The 12,743-nt window shown below is 38.2% G+C and overlaps 2 protein-coding genes across 6 annotated transcripts in view; one reads left to right on the forward strand and one right to left on the reverse strand.

Moving 5' to 3' along the window:
- LOC119661637 (alpha-tocopherol transfer protein-like) overlaps positions 1-12,743 on the reverse strand; it is a 64,397-nt gene that overhangs the window by 10,245 nt on the left and 41,409 nt on the right. The gene's annotated exons all lie outside the window — the stretch shown is intronic.
- LOC119661638 lies at positions 10,139-11,462 on the forward strand. The gene is made up of 2 exons (XM_038071065.1): positions 10,139-10,277; positions 10,551-11,462. Exons 1-2 carry the CDS (start codon positions 10,236-10,238, stop codon positions 11,292-11,294), a joined length of 786 nt encoding a protein of 261 aa, XP_037926993.1. The 5' UTR covers positions 10,139-10,235; the 3' UTR covers positions 11,295-11,462.

A 12,743-nucleotide genomic window follows, 5' to 3' on the forward strand; every position in this document is an offset into this window, starting at 1 on the left:
CTTCATTCAAGACCGTAACGGTACACCACAGTACACTGTGGGAGGCAATGTGGTCAGCATCGCGCTCGCCCGAGATTATTACCCTGATTTGACTCAGGTACTCATTCACAGCTGAGTCGACTGGTGTCCAACATCCAATCACGATAACAAATTCCTCTGCCCCCCAGCGAGATTTGAACCGCGACCTTCCGCTACGATAGCCCAACGCTCTAACCACTTGAGCCATCCGGACATTAATTCGATTAATAGCTAAAAATGCAACGCTTTCTCTTCATCTACCTGACAAAAGTATCTTCCACTAAAGAAGAAAGCAAATTGCTCCCGAAACACGGCAATTCAATAAAAATTGTTTGTTGCCAAAAAAGAAACTTTTTTCTGTGGATTACATTTAGATTGACTAACAAACACATAATACTTAACGATGATAATTATTGGCGTACTATTATTTAAATTCGGTCTTGGTTCTTTTTTCCCTAAAATTTTCTTTGCGCTTTACAATATGACTCTGCATATTTAGCTTATTTTTCTTAAAATCTAGTCGATGAAGTACATATGAACATACATGAAGTTTACTATAAGAAAGTTCAATATTTTTTGCATGGTCTACTACTCCTACTAGCACTACTGATAATTACTTCTGAAACTTGAATACCAATATTGGTTATTTATATTTTCGAAGTTGGTTTTCTATACTTAGCGGTCGTTAGTCTTAGGCACTAAAACTGAAGTGTATTTATGTTGTTATTAAATAGTTCCATTTTTCAGAATAACCTTCCCGCAAAACTTATTGAGTAAAATTTTGAAGATTTTACAGATTTTTTTTTGTTTTTGAAACTGTTTACTTCGTCTTTGTTATTCAAAGTTCAATAAATTGGTTTATTGACTGCCTCCTTATTTTGGAGAGTAAATAGGACATACTCTTGGAAAATAATAGTAGATGGTAGATGGCAGATGAGAGGTGTTTATCGTCTCAAGCATATTCATACCTGTCCATCGAATGATGAACGATGAACTATTTTGAGAAAATTTACTATATCATTGTCTTTTTGATTGTGAGAAAAAATAAAAGTACTTTATCACCTTCATTTTTCTACTATCTAGGTTGGGGCGACACTAAACGTCTTTGTGCCAGATATCAATAATCTGCAGCTTTCGTGTACAGAATATAACTTCATGGTAGACGGCGCGGCGCACCTTTTTATATGTCCAGAACTAGCATCAATTATTTAAATTCACTGGATCTGGATCCACTGCTTTTCCTGTCAAATTTGCCGACTTAAACCCGAAAGAGAATTGTTAGGCTTATCTGAAACACAATGTGTATCAGTGCAAAAAGATTATGGTAAAACGACTTTGATTTAAAAACAATGATGAGAAATTCCATTCCCAGTATACCTGATCGTTGGAGTTACGAAGTATTAAATGTAATGAGTTTTTTTCATCGTTGGAAGGTGGAAAGGTTCAAAACCTGCTGCTAGGGTGTGCCATGCAATTAGGAGAGATTTTTACTCATTAAAACCACCTATTTGACCTTCCACTCTTCCCACAAGACTGCTATAAAGCATTACATCGCGGGGTTAGATCAGCTCTTAACTGTGACCATTCTTGTTTTCTTCGCAATTCTTGCCGTCCCGTCCTTCGATGACTCCAGCATGAACTCCACAATATTTTCAAGTATTGAGCGCCTGTCTAAGCCTGCATTCAATCTACTTCGATTCACCGTAAACCTCGGGCAATCAAATAAAACATGCTCCGCATTCTTGGGCACGTTACCACGTCTTTGGTAGCATGGTGACTTATCGTGATCAAATCAATGCAGTTAAACGCGATAACCTCCTTGTTTATTTAGTAATTACATACGTTTTTTCGTAAAGACACCGACCTTCATTTGCCAATATGTCCATGGGGACGATCCCTGTTAGCACATATACCGCTTCATTCCTAGTTTTCTACAGTTTTCATTCATTCCTAGTTTTCCGCAGTTTAATTGGTTTTCGATAACGGTTGCCCAAACTGGAGCTACGTAGGTTAGCACGGAACTAATTGCCCTTGAAATAGGAAGACCCCGACTATCTTTGGCACGAATTTTTCAATTAGAAATTGATCTCACATATCGTTGGGAAGGCGTAGCGTCAACAGTGAATCGTACATAATTAACCACAATTGGGAGCACAAATGAATTCGGTCCCTTTTTTTAAGGTTTTGTGTAAACACAAAACCTTATTAAAATCGGTTTACTGTCTGTCTGTCTGTCCGTCTGTCTGTCTGTCTGTCTGGCCGTCACACGCATTTTCCTCGGAGACGGTTATAACGATTGACACCAAATTTGGTAGAAAGGTGGGAACTGTGAACGCTCATGCATATAGTGAGTTACATCTTTTTACGACGAATTTAAGGGGGGGTCCCCCCATGCAAAAGGGGGGTGTAAATTTTTTTTTCATCAAATATAGTCATGTGGGGTATCAAATTAAAGGTCTCGCTTAGTACTTTTCGAAGCCGAAGCATTTTCTTAACGAACCCATTCTCAGGAACTACCTAACCGAAAAATCTGAAAAAAATCAGGGGGCTGCCACTATATGGTGCCTAGGCTCCGAAATACACTCCATACCGATACCTGTTCAAATAAAGTTAATAATAGTACATTACTATAATTTTCAGTAATTGACAGGAAAACCCTCCTTAAGATCACCCTAGAAACACAAAATTGCAGCATTGTAGGCTACAGCATAGAGCATAATCCTGCCAAATTTGGTGAAAATCGCACTAGTATTAACAAAGTTATACTAGGTCAAAGCTGTCACTCCTCTGCAAATTCAAGACTATGAATGTCAATATCACTTCAAAGTGGCTATTTTCACATAATATATGCATATTTTACGTGCTACATGCTAATGGGACAAATGCACACTCAAATGTCTTTATAAAAGAAATACCTGAAGCGTCTAGCTTCCGGTTTCCCGACTTATTCAGTGTTAACAATGCATTTATTTCGAAACAAGATGAACAAATGGATTAGTCAAAATATTATCCATCGTTGGCTCCAACATTTTCCCATCTCTCTTCTTTGAAAGCGATCCAAGTTTGAAGCCAATTTTCGATTTCTTCGAAAGAAGCGAACCGGTGACCTGCCAAATCGTGCTGCATCCGTCGGAACAGCCAGTAATCGAAATCATCACAAGTTACAATACGATACAAAAAATCCTTCGTATTTGCCTTTGAAGCAACTATACGCAAATGCACACTCGCCTTTCCACATCCCTCAGTTTAAGTTGATAAGGTACCCAGTTTCCTTGCTTATGGATCAATCTCACGGATTTTAATCGTACTAAAACTGCTATCTGTGTCACTCACAATCATTTTGCAAGCCCATCTTGCGTCTAACTCGCATCTTCATCGAGTAATGCATCCAATTCTTCAACATCGTTCTTTTTCGGTTTTCCAGGACGAGACTTGACATTAACGCTAAAATCACCACCCTTGAATCGTCGAAACCATTACCAACATGATTTATCTTTTGCAGTATTACCACAATCCCTTCCACAAGCATTCTACGCGCTTCAACTGCACTTTTTTTTCAACTGAAGCAGAAAAGTCAAACTACCCGCAAATGATGCCTAGCTGCTGCAAAATTCGACAATGTTAACATAAAAAAAATCGGTATTTTGCATAAAACTTAAAACAATATCCACGGTGTATTATTGACATATATCTAATTTTTCACATAATTGCAATCAGCTGTCAATATGAAACATTAATGTCCACTAGGGCCATCTCTTAAAAACGAACCGAATTAAATTGTACACCCAATAGAGTAGAACCCTGTGGAACCCCGCAGGTTATTGAGATTAATTTCAGTCTATTATCCAAGTTGCAGTTCAATCTTCTCCTACGAACAAATTCAACAACAATGCGTACAATGTATGTTGATTTTCGTTCATTCTTAAGGTTTTGTGTTTATTAAAATCAGTTTATTGTCTGTCTGTCTGTCCGTCATCTCGGAGACGGTTATAGCGATTGACAGCAAATTTTGTAGAAAGGTGGGAACAGTGAACCCTCACGCATATAGTGAGTTACATACATTATAGTCATGTGGGGTATCAAATGAAAGGTCTCGGTTAGTAGTTTTGGAAGCCGGTCTTGGTTTTGACATTTGTTAGAGAGGTGGGGAATGCGGGGAGTTGAAAGTGATCATTTTTTAACGGACCGATTATCAGAAAGTACCCAACCGAAAAACCTGAAAAGAATCAGGTAGCTGTATGGTGCCTAGGCTCCAAAAATCCTTTCCATACCGATACCTGTTCAAATAAAGTTAATAATAGTACATTACTATAATTTTGAGTAATTGGCAGCAAAAAATTTTGCTACAGCATAGAGCATGATCCTACCAAATTTGGTGAAAATCGCACTATTACTAGTGCTTTATAGTTATAATAGGTCAACGTTGTCGCTTCTGTGCAAATTCAAGATTTTGAATGTCAATATTACTTGAAAGTAGATATTTTCATATAATATATGCATATAAATTACGTGCTAGATAATAATGGGACAAATGTACACTCAAATCTCTTTATAAAAGAAATACACAAAACCTTTCATACCAGAAATGTCTAGCTTCCGGTTTCCCGACTTGTTCAGTCTTGAATGCATTTTTTTACATTGAGACTCACCACTGCGCAGCATTTGTCAGCTTGCCAGGCCAGTCGCCATTTTGATTGCGTCGACGATTGATCTGTATTGCTGGTCAGAAAGACCTCCTTCTTTTTCGCAACAGCGAGCAGCCTGTTATATATTACTCCTTCAAATAGTTCGCCAATGGTATTGATCAGAAATATCGGTCTATATGAGGAGCAGGCACCCAATGGTTTAATTGGCTTTGGAATGAGTATGAACTGTTGGAGCTTTCATTGCTTGGGGAATTCTCTTTCACTCAGGCAATCCATAAATTTGCACAAGAAAACCTGGTGCTGTTCTGGCTTCTACTTTCAGGGCGATATTTGGAATTCCAGCCGGCCCTTGCGTCTTATTTTCAGTGAATTCAACTACGACTATAGGTATTTCGTCGGAGTTTACATGTACTGCAGAAAGACTCATATAGTTCTCATCCTCTGGGAAGGGAATGTCCACTACATTCTGCAGCAACTTAGGAAAAGTAATCCGTGGGGAGCGTTTACCTTTCAATGATTACATTACCGATCTGTATGCGCCACCCCATGGATCAGAGTCAGCTTCAGTACACATCCCCAAGAAATGTTTAGATTAGTTCTTTGTGATGTTACTTCTTCAAAATAGACAAGAACGACTCTGCCTAAGCCTATAAGAGCAATATCTATAGTAAGAGACGACTTTGGTGGAGCGATAGCATATGCCAGAACGCAGAGAATTTATTAGCAGCAGCGAATTAGACGACCTTGGCGTAAAACCGGCGGGTCCGGAACCAACAATTCCGGCAGGTCCAGACCGGATACCGGTTATCGCACCATTGTTGATGATGGTGGTGCTAGGCTAGGCTCCGAAATACACTCCATACCGATACCTGTTCAAATAAAGTTAATAATAGTACATTACTATAATTTTCAGTAATTGACAGGAAAACCCTCCTTAAGATCACCCTAGAAACACAAAATTGCAGCATTGTAGGCTACAGCATAGAGCATAATCCTGCCAAATTTGGTGAAAATCGCACTAGTATTAACAAAGTTATACTAGGTCAAAGCTGTCACTCCTCTGCAAATTCAAGACTATGAATGTCAATATCACTTCAAAGTGGCTATTTTCACATAATATATGCATATTTTACGTGCTACATGCTAATGGGACAAATGCACACTCAAATGTCTTTATAAAAGAAATACCTGAAGCGTCTAGCTTCCGGTTTCCCGACTTATTCAGTGTTAACAATGCATTTATTTCGAAACAAGATGAACAAATGGATTAGTCAAAATATTATCCATCGTTGGCTCCAACATTTTCCCATCTCTCTTCTTTGAAAGCGATCCAAGTTTGAAGCCAATTTTCGATTTCTTCGAAAGAAGCGAACCGGTGACCTGCCAAATCGTGCTGCATCCGTCGGAACAGCCAGTAATCGAAATCATCACAAGTTACAATACGATACAAAAAATCCTTCGTATTTGCCTTTGAAGCAACTATACGCAAATGCACACTCGCCTTTCCACATCCCTCAGTTTAAGTTGATAAGGTACCCAGTTTCCTTGCTTATGGATCAATCTCACGGATTTTAATCGTACTAAAACTGCTATCTGTGTCACTCACAATCATTTTGCAAGCCCATCTTGCGTCTAACTCGCATCTTCATCGAGTAATGCATCCAATTCTTCAACATCGTTCTTTTTCGGTTTTCCAGGACGAGACTTGACATTAACGCTAAAATCACCACCCTTGAATCGTCGAAACCATTACCAACATGATTTATCTTTTGCAGTATTACCACAATCCCTTCCACAAGCATTCTACGCGCTTCAACTGCACTTTTTTTTCAACTGAAGCAGAAAAGTCAAACTACCCGCAAATGATGCCTAGCTGCTGCAAAATTCGACAATGTTAACATAAAAAAAATCGGTATTTTGCATAAAACTTAAAACAATATCCACGGTGTATTATTGACATATATCTAATTTTTCACATAATTGCAATCAGCTGTCAATATGAAACATTAATGTCCACTAGGGCCATCTCTTAAAAACGAACCGAATTAAATTGTACACCCAATAGAGTAGAACCCTGTGGAACCCCGCAGGTTATTGAGATTAATTTCAGTCTATTATCCAAGTTGCAGTTCAATCTTCTCCTACGAACAAATTCAACAACAATGCGTACAATGTATGTTGATTTTCGTTCATTCTTAAGGTTTTGTGTTTATTAAAATCAGTTTATTGTCTGTCTGTCTGTCCGTCATCTCGGAGACGGTTATAGCGATTGACAGCAAATTTTGTAGAAAGGTGGGAACAGTGAACCCTCACGCATATAGTGAGTTACATACATTATAGTCATGTGGGGTATCAAATGAAAGGTCTCGGTTAGTAGTTTTGGAAGCCGGTCTTGGTTTTGACATTTGTTAGAGAGGTGGGGAATGCGGGGAGTTGAAAGTGATCATTTTTTAACGGACCGATTATCAGAAAGTACCCAACCGAAAAACCTGAAAAGAATCAGGTAGCTGTATGGTGCCTAGGCTCCAAAAATCCTTTCCATACCGATACCTGTTCAAATAAAGTTAATAATAGTACATTACTATAATTTTGAGTAATTGGCAGCAAAAAATTTTGCTACAGCATAGAGCATGATCCTACCAAATTTGGTGAAAATCGCACTATTACTAGTGCTTTATAGTTATAATAGGTCAACGTTGTCGCTTCTGTGCAAATTCAAGATTTTGAATGTCAATATTACTTGAAAGTAGATATTTTCATATAATATATGCATATAAATTACGTGCTAGATAATAATGGGACAAATGTACACTCAAATCTCTTTATAAAAGAAATACACAAAACCTTTCATACCAGAAATGTCTAGCTTCCGGTTTCCCGACTTGTTCAGTCTTGAATGCATTTTTTTACATTGAGACTCACCACTGCGCAGCATTTGTCAGCTTGCCAGGCCAGTCGCCATTTTGATTGCGTCGACGATTGATCTGTATTGCTGGTCAGAAAGACCTCCTTCTTTTTCGCAACAGCGAGCAGCCTGTTATATATTACTCCTTCAAATAGTTCGCCAATGGTATTGATCAGAAATATCGGTCTATATGAGGAGCAGGCACCCAATGGTTTAATTGGCTTTGGAATGAGTATGAACTGTTGGAGCTTTCATTGCTTGGGGAATTCTCTTTCACTCAGGCAATCCATAAATTTGCACAAGAAAACCTGGTGCTGTTCTGGCTTCTACTTTCAGGGCGATATTTGGAATTCCAGCCGGCCCTTGCGTCTTATTTTCAGTGAATTCAACTACGACTATAGGTATTTCGTCGGAGTTTACATGTACTGCAGAAAGACTCATATAGTTCTCATCCTCTGGGAAGGGAATGTCCACTACATTCTGCAGCAACTTAGGAAAAGTAATCCGTGGGGAGCGTTTACCTTTCAATGATTACATTACCGATCTGTATGCGCCACCCCATGGATCAGAGTCAGCTTCAGTACACATCCCCAAGAAATGTTTAGATTAGTTCTTTGTGATGTTACTTCTTCAAAATAGACAAGAACGACTCTGCCTAAGCCTATAAGAGCAATATCTATAGTAAGAGACGACTTTGGTGGAGCGATAGCATATGCCAGAACGCAGAGAATTTATTAGCAGCAGCGAATTAGACGACCTTGGCGTAAAACCGGCGGGTCCGGAACCAACAATTCCGGCAGGTCCAGACCGGATACCGGTTATCGCACCATTGTTGATGATGGTGGTGCTTCAATTTCAGTAAGTAAGACTCGATCTAGAATATGCTTGGTAGATTAGGGACAGTTCATTTGTAAATTCAAGCGCGATATGACTTCTTTTCACCCAAATTTTAAGAATGGTTAATCAATAGAATTCTGCAGAAATTGTATGATCTTCGGGCCATGTTTCGAAATTGTAGTGGAATTTACCGAAATTGATGGAAAACTTAGTTTAAGTTATAGTAGAACTAATGAAAGTGTTAATGACCATAGAATTCTCTTAAGATCATAGATTTTTGCATGAGTCTATGGGTCTAGATTTTGTTGGGTAAAGCTGATGACAAGCTATAACCGAATTGATCTCTCAGTTCATTAAGGACGAAAAAATTTTCTATATGAATAGCTTCATTGCACGTACATATGTCTTCTCTTTTTCTATGGAATATAGAGCATGCACATAGCCCCTTTGCTGTTAATTTTCTTTCTCCTCATCTTTATTTTCAGTGAAATTGTGCTCTAGTTTTGTTTAATCACACTAAATGCTGTGCAGTTGATAAGAACTAGCCAAGGCAACTAGGCAAGAACAAAGATGGACATACACATCCATGACAACTGGGACCATGACTCTGACAGGCTGGCATTCTATCCCCGCAGCCATCATGCCTTATTGGGTTCCCTTTAGAAGTACATTAAATTCATACTTTTTCTTATTCTTAGGTATCTGATAATGTAACCTTTCTAAGATTTGAAAGGGGAGCATTTTTTGACTCGATACGATGGTAGTAGTAGTAATAATTGGTTGGCCTCAATGAGAGTTGTCCAGTTCAAAAGGAGGACTTCCATTTTGTTCAATTTTATTGCTAATTTTACAAATTATTAGTCCTTTTCCTCTCTAAAGTGCTCATCTCATAGTCACACACTTTTTCTAGCGATGTGACCATTTCATGGGGTAGCGTATTGAAGTGGATTTTAAAGGCTGTGATGAATTTTCTTTGACTTCATCAGTAGTCTCAAAATGGCGTTCTTTCAGCATTAATTTTAATTTAGAAACAAGAAAAAATGGCAGGGAATCATCAGATTTTTGAAATAACATTCATTAACTGACAAAGGGTACGCAGGCGCATTGTCATGGCTTAAGATCTATAGGTCGTTTCGTCACGTCACAAGGCGGGGATTTATTACTAACCCATTGTCAAGATTGAACTTTTGCCTCAATATCTTAATATTGAATCCAAATTTCGCTTCTTTTAAGATTTCTTCGATAAATGCTTCAAACGAATAATGTCATTTGCAGAAAAAGTGGATCCTGATTTTAAAACTGATCGGGAAAAGCTGTAGATAACAATACTTTACAGTAAAAAAGATAAATTACTTTTCAGGAATTACTGCTGTATATAATTGGATACTCAGCGTCGTAGTTGACATTTCTCATGAAATACGCATTAAAAGTGAGTGATGAGTGCGACATGTAAAGAATATTAAACATGATAACCAGGGAAATTGCATAACATTGAATGAAGAATTTAACTAGGTCAACTATTGAACTTGATTCTTGATGGTATATTGAGGTAGCTACCTGTGGTACATACCGAAACAAATCCAAACATATAGTTCATTTTCCCAAACATAATATCTGAACGGCAATATAAAAGTTTCATTATAACTGAAACCTGAATTCTCGCAGATTAAGATGTTAAGGTTCTACCAAAATACTACGACTAGTATCTTTTGCTAGTAGGCAACGCAATTTTACTCATTAAATGATAAAGGAAAGATATAAAAACGGTCACAAGAAAGTTTCTCTTTCAGTAATGAAAATTAATTCTTCGCACGAGAAAAAACGAAACAATGATCACAGCGCGTGCTCTAATTATTGTGTTTTTAACACTGGTAAGTGGAAGGTGCTGGCGAATTCTAAAATGTTGGAAATAAATGTACTGTCAAATGCGAATTTAAGAAGTGAAGTGGATTCCAGAATATCAAGTGAAAAATTGTCCAATATATTATTGCTTTGCACGGTTTATCTTAATGCACTCACCTTGGATTTAAACGCAATGAAAAATATACTTAACGAAGGATAAAACTTGAGTGAAAAAAAACTTAATCAGGATTTATCCCAAATATCCAAATGAGTTAAAATTGAAGTCTAATTTCCGGTTCCAGGTTCATCAGCAGGTGTTATTCGTTAATGGCCAATACACTGACAAACCGGGAGGACTTTTAGGTATAGTCCAGGGAGTCATAACTACCGCAACAGACTTGATGGATAACAGTTTCGATACAGCCGAAAAGTGCTCATATTCACTGAAGTCATTGCTCCGCAACGCCCTTTATACCTTAGTCAACAATCCAATCACGCGTCTTACCGTAGGGTTTCGTAACAGGGCGGTCGGATCTTCGTTGATCATGTTACGAAATGCGTATGTTGAAGCAATTGATCCTGTTATAGACACTGTTCATGAGCAAATGGACCAAATGGGAGAGTTACGAGAGCAGATCAGACGGAGCCAAATCTTCCTGAAGCGATCTGCAAATGAACTCCGGAATAAAGGTGGAGGTTGTTTAACTCCTATGATAGCTACTGATGTTACGAATGACCTTCTTTCGTGTGCCCTTATACCGATTCATAATACGATTGTAGAGTTACGTAAAACACAAGACGAGGTACGTGATGTTCTTGCTCAATTGAACATGCAAGTGGAAGGTAGGCAGGGATGTCTAACCGGCAATCCAAAAGAAGCAGTGGTTTGTACACAAACATTGGTTAGTGAAATTCCAGCCTTTATTGAAATGATCAACAATAGATTTGCCTCAGCACCATCACTATTTGAATATATGATCCCCATCGTTCAATGTGTACAGAAGGTAAATGGAAAAATTAAGATGCTTTGCACGAATCAAAAATAAGCAAATTGTATTAGTGCAGGTTTTGTTTAAAATATTTAGGGAAATAAGATGATCTTGTTTAGCTTAATTTACTGTACAAAAAGGGCTACTTAATAACACTTACTTTAAGACCAATTTCAATGTTACTTGTATTAACTGAATAAATAATGCATGAACCTTTTTTTAATATTTCACTATTTTGATTGATGCAAATCCAGGAGACTTAGTAGTCGGTCCCTTCTTCCTAAGCGTGGGTTTCGAATCCTGGTTTAGTGATGGCTGTATGTATCTATGAGGTGGGGACAGGGAGAATCTCTGAGTACCCTGCTACCCACTGCAATTGGTGCACCTCCTACTGTTTTATACTTATTAGCCATAGACCATACTACTAGGTCATCATCTATATAAGCAATGTGTAGACTACTGGAAAACGCTAAAGACTTAGAACAATTTTAATGTATTTATAACATTTCGAAACGTGCACTTCGAATTAGCGTAGACCAGCTCACAAACTTCTCTGGCCTTAGATGTTATTGCAACCACGGTTATGAAATTTGGGGCCTTATAAATATTAGGCACCTTTACCGGCTTGGTCTATTAAAATGCAGAAAACAGGATGTGTCAGAAGACCAACCTTTCGACGATATTAGCACCTTAGCATTCAAAGTGGAGGCGAGTTGAACTCACACAAGGGCTTCGCGAAAACTTCAAAAATATTTTAAGTTCGAACGCTGTAAGCTAGCATGCGGTGATAAATATTGAAATAGACTGCGTATCTCATCATGCCGTTGAAAACAAAAGCCACACACACATCATTCACAGATTTTCGGTATTAAAAATCATACATACATGCATACACCGTAACTAGTATAATTAAGATTGCTTTTAAAGCAGCTAAGACGTATGAACTTCCTCTGAATTAATTCGATAGCAAGAAAACCAAAATATTACAGTGAAGGGACCGGATTAGGGAAGCAGAATATGAAATGAACACCAGCGAATTGATAAAAGAAACGTTGTATACATAGAGACATTTATCTTGAAAGCTCGGCTGGACTCCCCCAAAAGCAATGATCTCGAGTTAAGCTCTTTTTGCGAAATTCTCAAAATTAACGGAGATATAAGCGTTTAAAGTTTTTCCCAAGATTCCCCCAAAAATCAGCCATTTTCTTGGCACCCAGACCCCCCAGCCTATATAGCATTTTGAAGCTCAGACCCTCCCCCAATAGCAGTGATCACGAATCAGACTCCTGTTTGGGAAATTTTCAATATTAACCGAGCTATAAGCGTTTAAAATTTTTCCCAAGATTCCTCCAAAAATCGGCAATTTTCCTTGCACCCAGACCCCCCAACCTATATACCATTTTGAAGCTCAGACCCTCCCCCAACAGTGGTGATCACGAATTAAGCTCCTTTTTGCGAAATTCTCAATATGAACGGAGGTATAAGCGTTTGAAGTTTTTCCCAAGA

The sequence above is a fragment of the Hermetia illucens genome, chromosome 1 (assembly GCF_905115235.1).
Source record: "Hermetia illucens chromosome 1, iHerIll2.2.curated.20191125, whole genome shotgun sequence".
NCBI lineage: Eukaryota > Metazoa > Arthropoda > Insecta > Diptera > Stratiomyidae > Hermetia > Hermetia illucens.